The sequence below is a fragment of the Chaetura pelagica genome, unplaced genomic scaffold (assembly GCF_000747805.2).
Source record: "Chaetura pelagica isolate M959 unplaced genomic scaffold, ChaPel_1.0 scaffold471, whole genome shotgun sequence".
NCBI classification, from domain to species: domain Eukaryota; kingdom Metazoa; phylum Chordata; class Aves; order Apodiformes; family Apodidae; genus Chaetura; species Chaetura pelagica.
The window spans coordinates 2,082,336-2,097,706 of NW_009952430.1; the positions used below are offsets into that span (position 1 = coordinate 2,082,336).

Sequence of the window (15,371 nt, forward strand, 5' to 3'; positions counted from 1 at the left end):
GAGAAGGAGCCTCCACAACTTCTCTGGGCAGCCCATCCCAGGACTCTGTCAGCCTCACAATAAAGAAGTTTTTCCTCATGTTGAGGTGGAACTTCCTGTGCTCTAGTTTGTGCCCCTTGCCCCTCATCCTGTCACAGGCACCACTGAACAGAGACTGGCCCTTCCACCTTGACACTCACCCTGCAGATATCTGTGAATAAGGTCCCCTCTTAGTCTTCTCTAGACTGAACAGCCCCAGATCTCTCAGCCTTTCCTCATCAGGCAGGTGTTCCAGTCCCTTCATCACCCTTGTAGCCTCCATTGGACTCTTTCCAGCACATCCCTGTCCCTCTGGAACTGGGGAGCCCAGAACTGGTCACAACACTCCAGTGAGGTCTTACTAGGGCAGACAAGAGGGGGAGGAGAACCTCCCTTCCCCTTGCCCCTCATCCTGTCACAGGCACCACTGAACAGAGACTGGCCCTTCCACCTTGACACTCACCCTGCAGATATCTGTGAATAAGGTCCCCTCTTAGTCTTCTCTAGACTGAACAGCCCCAGATCTCTCTCTGCCTTTCCTCATCAGGCAGGTGTTCCAGTCCCTTCCTCACCCTTGTAGCCTCCATTGGACTCTTTCCAGCACATCCCTGTCCCTCTGGAACTGGGGAGCCCAGAACTGGTCACAACACTCCAGTGAGGTCTTACTAGGGCAGACAAGAGGGGGAGGAGAACCTCCCTTGACCTGCTGGCCACACATTGGCTCTCTTGCCCAAAAGGGCACTTTGCTGCCCCATGGATAACTTGTTGTCCACCAGGACCTCAAAGTCCTTTTGCATGAGGCTGCTTTCTAGCAGTTCAACCCCTAATCTCTACTGGTGCATGGTGTTCTTTCTCCCCAGGTGCAGGACTCTACACTTATGCTTGTTTAAGTTCTTCCTGTTCTTTAGGCCCTCCATCCATATTGGCCCAACAAAGGTCTTAAAATTTTTTGCTGATAAACCTCCCATAAAATTCATCCCCACCAGCAAATTTTACTTATGGGGGTTGGAGCAGTGCTTGCAACACATATTGTAGGGTTACAGCTTGGCCAGAGGGCAGAGTCTCCATAGAACACAAAAGCTGCATAGTTCTCAATTAGACAAAAGGTGTAAAGCTGAACTTCATACGGAGACGTTTGTTGTAAGCCACAAATTTTCTGCTCTTATATGCATGGCTGGAAGTGTGTATTTAGCCACGTGGGTTATTAAAAGCAACTCAGTTAATGACGTGTTCCTTCCTTCCAGAGGTCTCCCCCACCACATAATTTTTAGTGGCATTTAGTTCTACGTTTCCATCATCCCAAGCACCCTAGAGCCAGAACATGTGAAGAGATCTCCACACCTGCTGATCTGGTGCAAGGGAACACAAACAAAGCTTCCTTGGGGCTGCATCTCAGTGCTGCCTGGGAGGGGTGTTCTAGTAGCCAAACAAAAAAACCTTGTTCGTCCAAGCTGGATGGTTATTGTTACAGAATCATAGAATTGTTTTGGTTGGAAATGACTTTTGAGATTGTCCAATCCAACTGTTCCCCCAGCACTGCCAAATCAGCCACTGCCCCATATTCCTCAGCACCATCTCCAGGGCTTGGAAACCCCTCCAGGGATGGGGACTCCACCCCTGCCCTGGGCAGCCCAGGCCAGGGCCAGACAACCCTTTTGATGGAGAAATTATTCCCAATATCCAATCTCAACCTCCCCTGGCACAACTTGAGGACATTTTCTCTTCTATCACTTGTTCCATGGGAGAAGAGACTGACCCCCTTGGCTCCAGCCTCCTCTCAGGCAGTTGCAGAGCCAGAGGGTCTCTCCCTCAGCCTTTTCCAGGCTGAACACCCTCAGCTCCCTCAGCTGCTCCTTGGAAGGTTTGTGCTCCAGACCCAAGGGTTACAAAGCTTCAGCCACTTTCTCACAGATTTTTAACAGTAATTTCCATCCTTCCTCAAGCTCTTAGCTGATGCACAGTAGAAAGCAACAGAAATAATTTGCTGTTTTATCATTTGCTGCTCTTGCCCAAACTTAAAATATCTTCACTTAATTCCAGGCTCGCTTAAGAAATAATTAGTTTTAATTTTAGTTCCCTTGCCAGAATTGCTTTGGTGTGCTAGCCCTGCTTAGCACAGTGCCTAAGCTAAATGGGAATGTAGAAAATTCAGCCTTTTTTCAGTAAAGCTAAAAAGTACTTTATTCCTATTGATGTAGTTTCAAAATGATTGAACGTGCTCCCTTCCTCCTAAATGCTTCCTCATGTTGTGTCTAACCCCCTTGCATTTCAGTCAAAGGATCCCTTGGATAATTGCAATCAATTAAAAATCTGACAAGCTACAAGCATTCTCGTTCACTCTAAACCCTGAGTGCTTTTTCCAGAGGTCAAAATTTACCAAGATTAAACTAAAAGAGAAAGAAGGGCTGGTGACCTGCTTAGGTTGAGTTTATTTGCTGAGCAGAGGGAGCCCAGCAGTGAGGATCACCTGAAGTTGCAAATCTGCCCTTAGGGAGGGGTGGGGGGGTCAAATGGGGAGATTTGGGCAGGTAAAAAAATGACAAAAATCCAATTTTAGGTTTTGGGAGGAGGCAAAAGGAGGGGGGCAGCAGCTGTTCTTTCAGGCAGGCTGTTTTGCTCAGTGTGTGTCTCCTGCTCTGCCCGCAGCCCCCTGCTCGCCGTCTGCTTCGCTGCCTCCTGCGGAGTCCCAGGGATTGCCCTGCTGACACTGGGAGTAAACCCCCTCACCGGGGCCCTGGGAGCCTTCAACATTTTCTTGTACACGTGTTGTTACACCCCCATGAAGAGAATGAGCATTGCCAACACGTGGGTGGGAGCTGTGGTCGGTGCCATTCCCCCCGTCATGGGCTGGACGGCAGCTACTGGGAGTCTGGATGCTGGTGAGTACAGACCCTGCAGAGCAGCCATCAGCACTGCCTTTGGGAGGGCTGGAAGGACCTACTCAAAAGAGTCATAGGATCATTAAGGTTGGAAGGAACCTCGAAGATCATCTAGTTCCACCCCCCTGCCATGAGCAGGGAACCCAACCACTAGATCAGGCTGCACAAACCCTCCTCCAACCTGGCCTTAAAAACCTCCAGGGATGGGGCATCAACAACCTCCCTGGGCAACCCATCCCAGTTCCTCACCACCCTGATAGTGAAGAATTTCTTCCTAATATCTGACCTAAATCTCCCTTCTCTCAGTTTAAAACCATGACCCCTTGTCCTATCACTATCTTCTCTGATGAAAAGTCCCTCCCCAGCTTTCCTGGAGCCCCTTCAGGCACTGGAAGCTCCTCTACGGTCTTCCCAGACCCTTCTCTTCTCCAGGCTGAACACCCCAACTCTCCCAGCCTGTCTCCAGAGCAGAGCTGCTCCAGCCCTCCCAGCATCTTGGTGGCCCTTCTCTAGACCATCTCCAACAGGTCTGTATCTTTCTTGTGCTGAGGGCCCCAGAGCTGGACACAGTATTCCAGGTGGGGTCTCACCAGAATGGAGCAGGCAGTAAAGCTCCTCCTTAATGCTTGTTGACCTGGTACTGCTTCAAAAGTAGGTAGATTCTGCTGACTGCCCTGCCAGTGTGTTACAGTGTGGTGCCATGAGGACTGGAGAAGTAGATCTGATTGTATCATTCTCTTTATGAGGGCATTTCAGGGGCAAACAGGAGCTGTCCTGTTGAATCTGTGGTTAGGGCATCTTAAAAAAAAAAGCTAGACATAAACCAGTGTCCTTAGGGTTCACGTGGAAGAAAATGTGATGTAATTTCAGGATTAAAACCATACCCACTTGCAAGTCAGGAGCTTTCAGCTGGAAAATTCCCAGATGTGTTTATTACTGTCTTTCCACAAGCCAGAAAATATCCTAGGAAGATTAATTTATTGCTGTATTTCTTAATTGCCCACTTCTAAACTCTAAGTTACAAATGTCCCTTCTTCCCCTCCTTGAAAAGCAAACGAAGACTTCTATTTTAGTAACTGTGAACCATTTTTACATCCCTCATAAAACACTGATCTCTTCAGCAGCTAAACTCTGACACAGTCAGGGCTTGTTTTTCCTGCCAGTTAGAAACTTAAGAATCCAAGTGGCTCCACATCTTCTCTATTCTGAAGAAACTAATGTAGTTCAATTAACAGGTCTGTTAAGAATTTTTTAGCACACACTCATCCCACAGCGGGGCATATTTAAGGCTGGAATAATACTTTAAACAACAAGGCTTTGAACCAGAAATGACCAGAATCTGTGCAAAATCCATAGCACGCCGTTCTTCATTTCTGCTGCACACTTCCCATAAAAGTCTGAGTTGGCTTTGAGGATGCATGTTCTGATACAGATCTAATCCAGAGCTAGGGTGAAGGGCTTTGTGGGGTTTTTTAAAACATGTGTAGTACTTCTATACAAACATTTATGTCTCTGAAAGCTTTTTTTTCCCCTTATGTTTAGAGCTATAAATGATATGGATCTATTTGTATAGGGTCTCAGTCTAAGGAGTGCATAACTGACATCATTAGAAGCTCTGTGTTTCTAAAGGGAATGTTTTCAAAACTCAAAATATGTCTTTTTCACTGAATCATTCTGGCTGTAGTTGCCTAGATCTTGGAAGTTGCTGTTCAGGGGTGACTGTGTTGGTTTTGGCATCTCTTCTCAGAGTTGATGTTAGAAGATGACCCTCATGTGCCTGTGCTTCACCTGCAAAGTCCAGCCTGGAGCAGCAGGAGCAAAGAGCTCTGCCTCACCAAAAGCCTTTGCTCTAGTGGCTGTCACAGCTCAGATTTTCACCCCTGGCTTTCAACTGGCAGCTAAACTCTTGCAGCTGATGCCCAGCACATTTAAGTAAACTGGCACTGGTTTTGGTGATCCTTAATTTGTCAAGTTACAACTTGCTCTTCCAGACCTGCTTGGCAAAGAGCTAAGCTGTCCCTGTACTGCAGGCAGGGCAGGGGGCAGAGAGCACCACCTTTGTTCCAAGAAAGCTCTTCCTCCCTAATGTGCCACTGAGATGTGGTTGCCAGCTCTGCTGTGGAGGGAACAATCTCTGGCAGTGATGCCATCAGTGGAGGTTTATAACTTTAAACCACCTGAGCAGACTTTGCCCAGAAGATTATTATCTGCACTAGTGTGTAACCTGGTGTTGTTCTGTTCGTTCTGGACAACTAAAACTTTCTCCAGTCACCTCCTAGTCTGTGCCAGTGAGGCCAGGAAGCTGGTTTAACAGTGAGAGAACTGTTACTGAGCTGATACTGATCTTTGTAATGAAACACACCTGGGGACTCCTGCTCCTGAACATGGTGACCTGAATGTAATGTGGTTGTGCATCTCAGTGTTAGAAAAAAAAAACAAACGAAAACAAAAAAAACATAGAAAACCCCTCCAACACCTTTAAAAAGGAAAGACAAATAGAAGAAAAGGATTGCACACTGTGATTTTGAGTGTTAAACGTTCTGCTGTTGCAAAGGAGGTTTCACACAGGCTGCAGACCTGCATCTCTTCTCTGACCAGGCCTACCCACCGGTGTTGAACTCATTAATAATGTGTAATTAGCTTGGAGACTTAACCTAGTTTTTTGTAGAGGTGTGAGAATGCATTTGCACCTCGTTTAAAAAAAAAAAAAAAAAAGGAAAAAAAAAAGATTGATCACTCCACTCAATAACAAAGAGGAATGTGAAGGAAGGGAGTTAGGAAACTAATGAGAAGGAAGGTTCTCACCACTTAACTGCTGGCTTTTTGAGTTTACATTTCCTTTGGAAATTTTTTTCTCCTTGTAATCTTCTCACAACAGCCACATTGTTGCTCATGTTGCTGGTTGTAGGGAAAAGTGTAGACTTTTCATTACCATTTGAGGGGGGTAACCAAGTGTTCCAGGTCCTGTGTGGCTCCCCAGGACCTGTGTTTGCACACCCTGACATGGAAGGGGCTCCGTAACATCCCTGGCTGGGTCAGAGCTGGTCCTGTGAGCTGCCCTTGCTTGTTTGAGACAGTTGGAGATTATTCCTAATTTCTGATTCCAGAGATTGGAGCAGCCTTGTTTTCATTTGTCTTTGTTTTATCTGTAGCTTCAATTAAAAGGTTAATATCTTGACAGTTTCTTGCACAAGAAATAAATTTCACATCATTGCAGATAAAGAACTGGGACCCTTCTATTTCCAGTGATGCAAAGAGTTGCTTTTATTTCTTCTGCTGCACATCTTTTTCAGATCTTGCAGTGATTCCCAGTGATGCTTGCATTCATTTCTGCCCCAATAGTAACTTTAATTATATGCTCTAAAACCTGATTGGAAATCCTGCCCCAACCCTGGATTTTGTGCCAGCATAATTTAGTGAAAACCTCACCTTTCAAAAGAGAAAGATAAGATTATCTCTGGGAAGATGTGGAATTCTTTGTTGTGGGTTTGGGGGGTTTTGCGGTTGTTGCTTGTTTTTTTTAATGGCAGCTGTTTGAAACTGATGAAAGATCAGGAATGTTAACATTTCCTCACTGGGGGAGCCTAGTGCAGGTGAGATGGTCAAAGGTGCGTGATAAAAGTAATTTATCACATGGATATCACTACCACATATCTGGTGTATTTATGCAGAACTGAACTGCCAGTGATTTGCAGTAACACGTTTGCTTCCTTGAAAGCAGATTTCATTGCTCCTTTGTGGTACTATTTATTTCCAAAGGGATTTGTTTTCCTAGTAAATCTTGACGCCTTCACATTATTTCTCCTGATTTTACAGAGGAAAGATGAACAGGAAAATAATGACACTTACTTAAAGCCCTAAGTGGCAGCATGAAGACAGGAAAAAGAGGCAAAGCTCTGCAGAGTGTCCTGCTCTGTGCTGGATCCTCCTCTGGAGCAGGATCCACATGCAGGAAGCTCCTGGCCCTGCCAGGCTGCTGTGGAGCCTGTGTACAGACAACTTTAGGAAGGAGCAGAGCTATTTGTTTGGCATGCAACAGGCACAACCTGTGCAGGCTTTAAATTACCCTCGTGTTGTTGGTCTTTGTCCCCAGACTAATTCCCCAGCTTGCTTGTTAGAAATGTTTGTTGTCAATTTAAACTTACTATTTCTAGTTAACAGAACAACTGAAGCTGAGCTGAACATTCCCAAGTGCCACGGCCCATATTTTGCCTTACACATTTTCTGCCTCTTCTGCCAACCATCCTGTGCTTATGCCCTGAGGACTTGATCCCAGCCTGGGAGCAGTGGGGGTGTCTTGGAGCAGTGGGGGTGTCTTGGAGCAGAGCAATCCAGCACCACCGTGTTCATAGAAACCACCCAGCTAGATGGAAGTGACAAGCAGGGGTCCTCAACATAATATGCTTATCAGTTAAGGGGATTTATTCTGAGTAGGTGGCAGTGGCAGAGCAGATAACAGCCCTGACAGGATAGCAGACATTACAGACCCATGGTGGCCTGGAGCCATAGGTATTACTGCATCAAAGAATGTTTATCTCAAGAGACTATTTAGTTTATCTCAGATGCTCCACTTTTGGTCTCTTTCCTGAAAGACATCTTGTACTGATTTTCATTCATTTTCTGAAATTTAAATAATTCCCGGGGCTATGGAATTTATAGACTGAGTATCCATTGTAATCATGTGGAGGCTGATTTTTAAATTGCCTTGACTTTGTAATTCAAATTGTGTTGTATGGTACACATTAATTATGTCAGCCAACATCTATTTACAAACGGGGATTTAAAACGGGCCGTTCTTATCAGCTGGTGACATTTGGCAGATGGATGGTTTCAGTAACAAAAAAAAAGAGAATAGGGGAAGGGGGGGGCTGTCCCCAACCTGTCAATGGCTGGAGTCTCTCATACCTTTCCTGATGTAGCACTTGTCTGCCAGGAGGAGGAAAAGCAAAGCAACAGCTTAATTGCATGCAAAATAAGCTTGGAGATTATTGTGTCCCTTCCCCTTAAGCACTTGGAGCTTTCAGGGCCCCTTGATGTGTGAGCAGGTCTGGGAGCCCACCCGAGCAGGGCAGCCCCAGGATCTGGGTATAAACTCCTTGTAGTAAACTCAGGTTTTTAGGGTTTCATTTCTCAGATGAAAGTTGAGAGAATCAGTGGTCTGGTCTAGAGGAAACAGAGGTATTTGTGTCACTGACATATGAGAATTGCAAGTTGGGGGCCAAGAGTTGGGGGTAAAAACCAAGGTAGAGGGACAATACCAGTAAGCAGCTGGTCTGAATTTAGGACAAAAGCCAGTGGGCTGTTTCCCCCACACACACACACCCCGTCCATCTTCACAGGAGACAAAAGACATGGCAGTTCCACCACTGGGGCACCTGGGGGTCTGGCCCCAGGAATTCACAGGCAATGCACCCTTACCTTACCCAGTTCTCTGCCCCAAGCAGGGCTGGTGGGGCCCCAGGAGGAGCTGGGGCTGTGCAGCAGCCCCTGGGCCCCAGGTGGGAGACACAGCACCCCCAGGAGAAGGACAACCAGGAGACATTCCCACCCTCACGCTAGGTGGGAACCCTGGAATATGCAGCTGATGAGGAGCCCCTGCCTGGCTCTGCAGGTTTGCAATCCTCTGCTGAGTCTGGTTCTTTGGCAGATACTTCCTAAACGTATTTGCACATAACGACTGATCTGTGCAAATGCAGGATTTTCATCCTACCCAACAGGCCCACTTTTTTTATGGTGTGTGTTGCTGGGGTTATTAGCTAAGAGGAATTATGTCTGGCGTTGTTTTTCTCAACCTTGCCTGTATAATGAAAGGTGTTTCCCTGTGAGGCTTTTGTCTGTAAAAGCTGGTGTGTGTCATACAGAAAGTGTGCATGCCTGCTTACCCATCAGCACCCAGCTTTCCTCTGCATGGTGAGTGTATCTGAGGACATCTGGTTTGTGCCTGGGGAAGGCAGTGGCCAGGAACACTCCCTCGAGGTGAAAATCCCCACTGCCAACTTCATTTCCCATTCGTGGTGGACACAAGGATCGTCCTTTTGTTTTGCAGACAAGCCATAGACACAACCAACATCCCCTTCCCTTTATGTGCTGCAGCAGAGCAGTCTATCCAGCCCAGAGACGCTCCTGTTCCACAAGCCTTTTGTGCCACCTTTCAAAAGGAACAACTATTGAAACCCATGACCATGAAGCTTTTGAGTCTCCCAGTGTTTTCCTCCTTGCCCTTGGTTTACATGACCTTGAAGCCACACAATTAGGGCCTTGCACTGACAGCCGGGACCATTGTTTGCAGCCCAGAGACCTTGTGCAAAGCTTTAGAAGCAAAACTTCTCCCTTTTTCCTTCCCAAGGCTGCTGAGCAGCTCACGTGGCATCTGACACAAGCAGCAGCATCTGCTTTTGTTTTCCCGTGGAAGGGCTGGTTGTTGTCTTGCTGTGGTGCTAATGTAGGAAATACCAGGGCAGTAAACCAGGGGGGAATTGCATCAGTTTGGTTAAGGTTTGTGACTAGATAATTCCCAAATGTCTTTGTGTTTGAGAAGGCTTCATAATCACCAATGAAGATGTAAATTCTGTAGAGCTAATCCCTTTCCTACTCCCAAAGGCAATGGGGAAAATTAAATAGTAGGTAACATATTTCCTCAGCAGTGATTGCATCAGGGCAGTATCTTGAACTCTTGTAACTGGAGGCCAGTTGATTTGCCCAAATAATCATTTTCCATCACTGAAACAAACTGAAGATAGTGCTGACTGCACCATCCAGATCTCCTTCACACACAGAATGTGCCACCACCAGCTTAACAAACCAGCCTCTACATATCAGGACACCAAGCTGTGTTATGGACATGACTCTGCAAACCACTCTGAATATTTGTACCAACTCCCCCAAATAATATTTTGAGTGTTTAATATTACCTTGAATCCACAGTGGTCAACAAGGCTTTGATAAGACTTTGAAGTCTTTCTTTACCCCCAGAATTGCTGCAGATTTGGAAATGTCAGGGCAAGGATACTGAGTTAAACAAGCACAAAATAAAATACAGAAGGTAAAAGCTTTGGGGATGTACCCAGGACGTTTCCTGTGAGCGTGACACCCTGTGCAGGACCACAGTGCAGAGTTTTGGACTGGTTATGTTAAATTTCCTGTGGAAAAGGTGAAAAATATGGTCTGAGACAGCACGGTTGCTCACAAGCAGGTGGATACAGCTGCACCAAGTCAAGTCTCTGAGCTCTAATCTACCTTGTCTGGATTAAAGACGAGTAATTTGTTCAACATCTTTGCAGGGAGGAGAGCCAGTCGTGCGCTGCCGACTGAGCCGTGTGTGGTTGTTTCCTGCCTATGATCCATTAAAGGCTGAGCTTAGACTAGCAAAGCCTTCCCCTTCTGGCAGCAGCCAAACTCACACCAGTTTCCTAGAGACAAAAGGCCAGTGCTTTCCTTTAATAAGTCAGGGAGCTACCAAGACCAAGGTCTGGAAATAATTTAAAAATTCCTTCACATTATTCAAGGCAGAAGAATTACTAAAATTGTGCTTTAAGCAAAACAACATTCTTAGGTTGCCAAGGCAGTAAACACCAGCTTTGGGAAATGCAGTAAGATTTCAACATCTGTTTCGGAGCTGATATTTTAACCATTCCATGTTTATTTTAATGCCTGGTTGGCCAATTCCCAGCCATACATATGCAGCACCAAAGGGAAGACAGAAGGAGCGAATCCCTTCTGGAATTGATGCTACAGATCAGCTCCCCCTTTATTTTTATTTTCCTTTTATTGATGAGGTAAATGTGTGATTGTCCTGCTAGAGCTTGCAAGTGATACCAGAGGTTTGCAGAACACTGTGTACAGGGGAGGCACTTGTGGGTATTCTGAAGAGCAATGAGAAGGGTAAGAAGAAAGAAGCTGTTCATCTCCAGTGTGTTTTCAGGAACACAGTGTTGACACAGCAACCTCTGTAGATAACCTTGGACATGTTTGCCTCAACTTGTGCAGACAGGCCCATGTTCATCTGCCTCCCTGGGCTGGTAGGACTCCAGCTGGCCCTGCTCCACAGGCTGGGGCTCCCACTGACACATGCTGTGCTCCAGCCTGGGCCATCTTGTAGCTCAAGTCCTTTTCTGCCCTGGAAGAACTTGCCTTCAGAAATGGGTTTTTTTGAGAGTTTCAACTGGATCATCCCAAACTGTCTTGCCTGGTTTAAGGCAGACAGCTGAAATAATTCAGCTGCAGGTAAAATCATCACTACTGCTCCATGTGCCAACAGTACCTGTATGAAGCTCTTTGATGATGAAAGGCATTGCCAGCATGAGAGAGGTGTATTTCAAACCAGTGCTTTAGAGAGTTGCATCCTCAGCACGAGACAGCCAGGCAGGATCCAAACATGACTTCTGACCTTTAGTAGGGGAGAAAATAGGTTTGCAATCCTCAGGTTGCTTTACATGGATTAATTAGTTGTCTCAGAACAGTGTTTCCAGTACAATTTCTGTCAGCATCATCAGCTCAGCAGTGAATGTGCCCACTCATTCTTGAGTAGGTGATGTATGGACTTGAGCAGACTCTGGATCCTTCACAAGGCATGAGTAGTTTGGGGGACTCATACTAAGGTCTTGAGCTTTTTGTCCCTGGGTCACTGATCCCAGCACAAGCCCAGGATGGACAGGACAAGAAGCTCTTGCTACCTGCTCTGCTGTCATCTCCACTCATTAACCAGTGGTCAGAGTTCAAGCCCCACACCCTAAAACCCATCTTGCAGTTTCCTGCTCTTACATGCTCTTCTTAGCAGAGAGGCCAAGGACTCCACAAACTCAGGCACTTACATTGCTCCCTTGCCTGAGATTTGGACCATCCAGCCAACGAGGTCATTATAAATTGCTTGAAAAGGAATAAAGTGTGAAATTTTAATCAAAGTTGAGAGGTCTGGCATGACCTTCTTGACACCATGAAGAGCGTACCTTCAGAGAGGGATGCTTCTTGCTCTTGCAATTGCTCTTGCAATTCTGAAAATTAGAGTGCCAGCTACTGTGGTTTGCAAGCCTGAAATCACTAGTTCCCCTTGGAAGTCTCATCTCACAATTACTTCCAAGTCCTACCCAAATTTATTGAGCCTTAAAACATCTTACCAAGCAGTTTCCGAGAGACTGTGGAATTTAATGTCCTGTTTGTTTTAGGAGAAGTGCAAGGCTCAGTGTTTTACTAGAGAAAAATATATTTGCAGAAAGAAAGAACCATTTTCTACCTTCTTCAACTCCAGCTGACATTTTGGCTTTATCTTAGATAATAAAATAAAAATCTCAGCTTGTTCTTGTTTATTAAAAAGAAGATACATTATTACTATTTAAACACTTCTAAAAGAATTTGAGAAATAATAGCTTAACCTTAAAATTCATGATGAATGGTAAAACCTGTTATTTTGTCTTTAACTCTGTGGATGCTGTAAGATTTGCCTGGCTGTCTGCAGTCCTGTAACTTTTCAGTTTATTTAAGTGAGCACAAAGTAATTAAACAACAGTAACGCAACATGAAAACGTTTTATACCTGTTTTGCACGCAAGAGTGAAAGGTTACTAGAGACCTGGGTCCTGTTTGCCTCCGTAGACTTAGTTTTTTCCCCAAAATCAAACAGGACTCGTCTGCCAAGTTATCAGGATTTGGAAGTGTCTGCTCTCAGCTGCCCCAGGCTCTCACACCTGGAGAGGTAAGGAGTTTGGAAGTGGTCAGAAGTGAGCTGAACCTGCAGCTATTGAAAATGTGGCCAAAAAAGGGTCAAAAAGTTTGGGACATCTGGGAACCAGCTACTAGTGGTCTTGAAATATATAAAGAAAAGGTTTTCCAGGTGCCACGGAGGAGCCCAAGGGCTGCAGGGTCCCTGGGTGCTGCCTGTGTCCCACTGCCACCCCCCCCGGCTCTGCCCACAGCTGCCTTGGCTTTTGCAAACTCCCTGCCAGCTCCACGTGCTACAGCTGAGAACAACCTCATCTGCTCTTCACTTAATTACAAACTCTGTAGAGAAAAAGGAGATTTGCATTGATTAAACTAAGTTCCCAAACTGTTGGGAACAGCATGGAAGCAGCAGAGTAGACTCCACTATTTTTAACCAAGTAATTCTCCAGAGTTAGTCTCGCTGTAATATTGCTTAAAAACACTGCTGACCTAATTATGACATAGCTAACATTCATCTAGTAATTAATGAGTATTACAATGTCTGCTCTGGGCTCGACAGGGTTCCTGCTGTGGGCTCATTTGATGCTGCACCCTGTGCTGGGCTTTGCAAGGCATCAGCCTGACGTGACACGTAAAAGTCTCTTGGCAACCCGACAGGCTCAGCCTGGACAGAGATTACAGGATGGCCAAGGCACATGGGGAACTAACACAAAGATTGGGTCAGTTCAGACCCTCATAATGGCCTATTAAATTGTTTTACTGTTCAGCTTCTCTGTAAAATATCAATTATCTCAATGGTTGTAATGTAATCAAAGTAATTAAATTCCAAAGGCTTGCATGTAAAAACCAGAGCTTCGTAAACAGGAATCCAGCCTCGAGTAGTTTAGTTGGTCTGTTTGTGTTAAAAGTTTCTCCAGACGACTTTCTTCTTTCTTTTTAATGGTGCTATAGTTAGAGAACTGTTAAAGGTTTTGGTGTGTTTGAGGTTTAGGGTGTGTTTTGAGCTTGGCTGCACAGTTGAAGAAGCAAAGCCCATGATCCAGCTGCAGCACGGGGACCCGGCGGGTCCATGGGAAGCAGGAGCAGCCTCAGCCCCCCAGTCCTGCTCCCAGCTCCAGCTGCTCACATTTCCTCACCTGGTGGATCATGGGAGCTTCACTCTCCTTGAATTATAAAAAACTGACAATCTGCTGTCTCCACAGCACTTCAGATGTGAAACTTGAAAAATATTCCTACCTTTGGTTTCTCTTGCCTCCGGTGACATGTTTTACAAGACCAGGAAAAAGCTGAAGGATGACGTAGTACAAGAACATTTTCCCCATCATTTCTCCTGGTGCAGGGAGAGCTGCTCCTGGATTAAATGTTATTTCCCTTATTTCGGTACAGCTGCTCCTTTAGGTTTTAGCAGAACTGAACCAAATCCTACTTTGTTAGGGCCAAATTTACTTTTGTTGCCATGATTTTCCAAATTAAGGGTAATTTTGGGGTGCACTGTTTCAAGCCATCCTCAAAGTTTCCGATTTAGAAAAGATGCCAAACATCCCCACCCTGAAATTTGACTTCAGTAGGATCAGGTGGCAGGATTTGCACAAGTTTTGAGCCATAGTCCAGGAAATCATTTGTTATTTGTAGCAGGCAATGTTGTTCTGGAAGCTGCACACCCAGTACAGGAGCATCTATCTCCATCCTTCATGGAACTGACTTTCAGAGGTGTGTCCTCACCTCGTGGAGTATTTGTTGCTTGTTTGAAAAAGCAATGAGACACGTCTTTTATGCTCTGACTGGACCTTGCAAGTGACTGGGAGCCTGTAATGTGTAATGTGTAATGGGCTATTCCTGCACTGGTTGGCAAGGTAGAGCCAAAAAAATGCTCTTCTACCAACTTAGATTATTAGTTGGATGACAACACCAGTGTAAGGCATGAAGCAGAGCTGCACAGCCCTGAGGAACATCCAGCCAGAAAAGATGGGGAGAAGGCACCAACCATGAAGAAGTTCCAAGGAGACAGAGACTTAGTCTTTGTTAGAGCCTGAACAGCCCCTAGGGATGAAGTGAGAGCTTGGGGAAGAATTTAAATACATTAATTAACCTGTGTGGAGATGAGTGTTGCTGTTTGTGTTTCTGTCAAGCCAATAAGGAAATTATAGACTCTTGGGTCCAACTGAGAAGTAGTTTCCCTAGAGATGAGCTCATGGAGGCAGGGAGATGCAAGGAAAGTGTTAATGCTGGAGAGGAGTGTTTGGGAGCTGGGGAAACAAAAGGAAAATCCAGGAATGCTCATAATGTGCAGCAGCCTTGGGGGATTTTTTTTTTTGTGTCTTCAGACAAAATTAGTGAAGGGAGTTTAGTCTGAGGGTCTCCTTGAAGCTCACTGCAATCAGCATGGAAGCTGCTTCTGCCTAGATAAGCCCTGTACTGTGGCCCAAGGTTAGCTGTGAAAAATGTGTTGCTTCCATAGCTCCTTCTTACATGTGAAAGTACCTAATTGGTGTGGACAGAGTTACTTGATCAACCTACTTTGAAGTTCCTACAGTTGGTTGGAAGGAATAAAAAGTTCTCCATCTTCTGTCACCTCATTAGCAGCATCTGCCAGTTCTGCCACCTGCCCTGAGGCTTCTGTGCTGAGCGGGTCCCTCCCTCCACTCAAGGCCAAGCAGAAAACTCAGCCATGTTCTGGGTTTCCAGGGTGCTGGTGTTTTCCTACTTGATCCTGCTTTTCTGCTGTCATTGAGCAGGACTCCCTGTTTCTGAGCAATGTGACACTACCCCCTGGCTTTTTTTCTTCTCTGCATGCACCAACTTGGGAACCTGGTAAAGGAAG

General features: G+C 45.7%; 1 protein-coding gene across 1 annotated transcript in view; it reads left to right on the forward strand.

Moving 5' to 3' along the window:
- LOC104398189 (protoheme IX farnesyltransferase, mitochondrial) overlaps window positions 1–15,371 on the forward strand; it is a 108,151-nt gene that overhangs the window by 90,506 nt on the left and 2,274 nt on the right. The window contains exon 6 of the mRNA XM_010008243.1: window positions 2,665–2,897. Within this exon, the coding sequence (XP_010006545.1) occupies window positions 2,665–2,897 (233 nt within the window). The remainder of the gene's footprint in view (window positions 1–2,664; window positions 2,898–15,371) is intronic.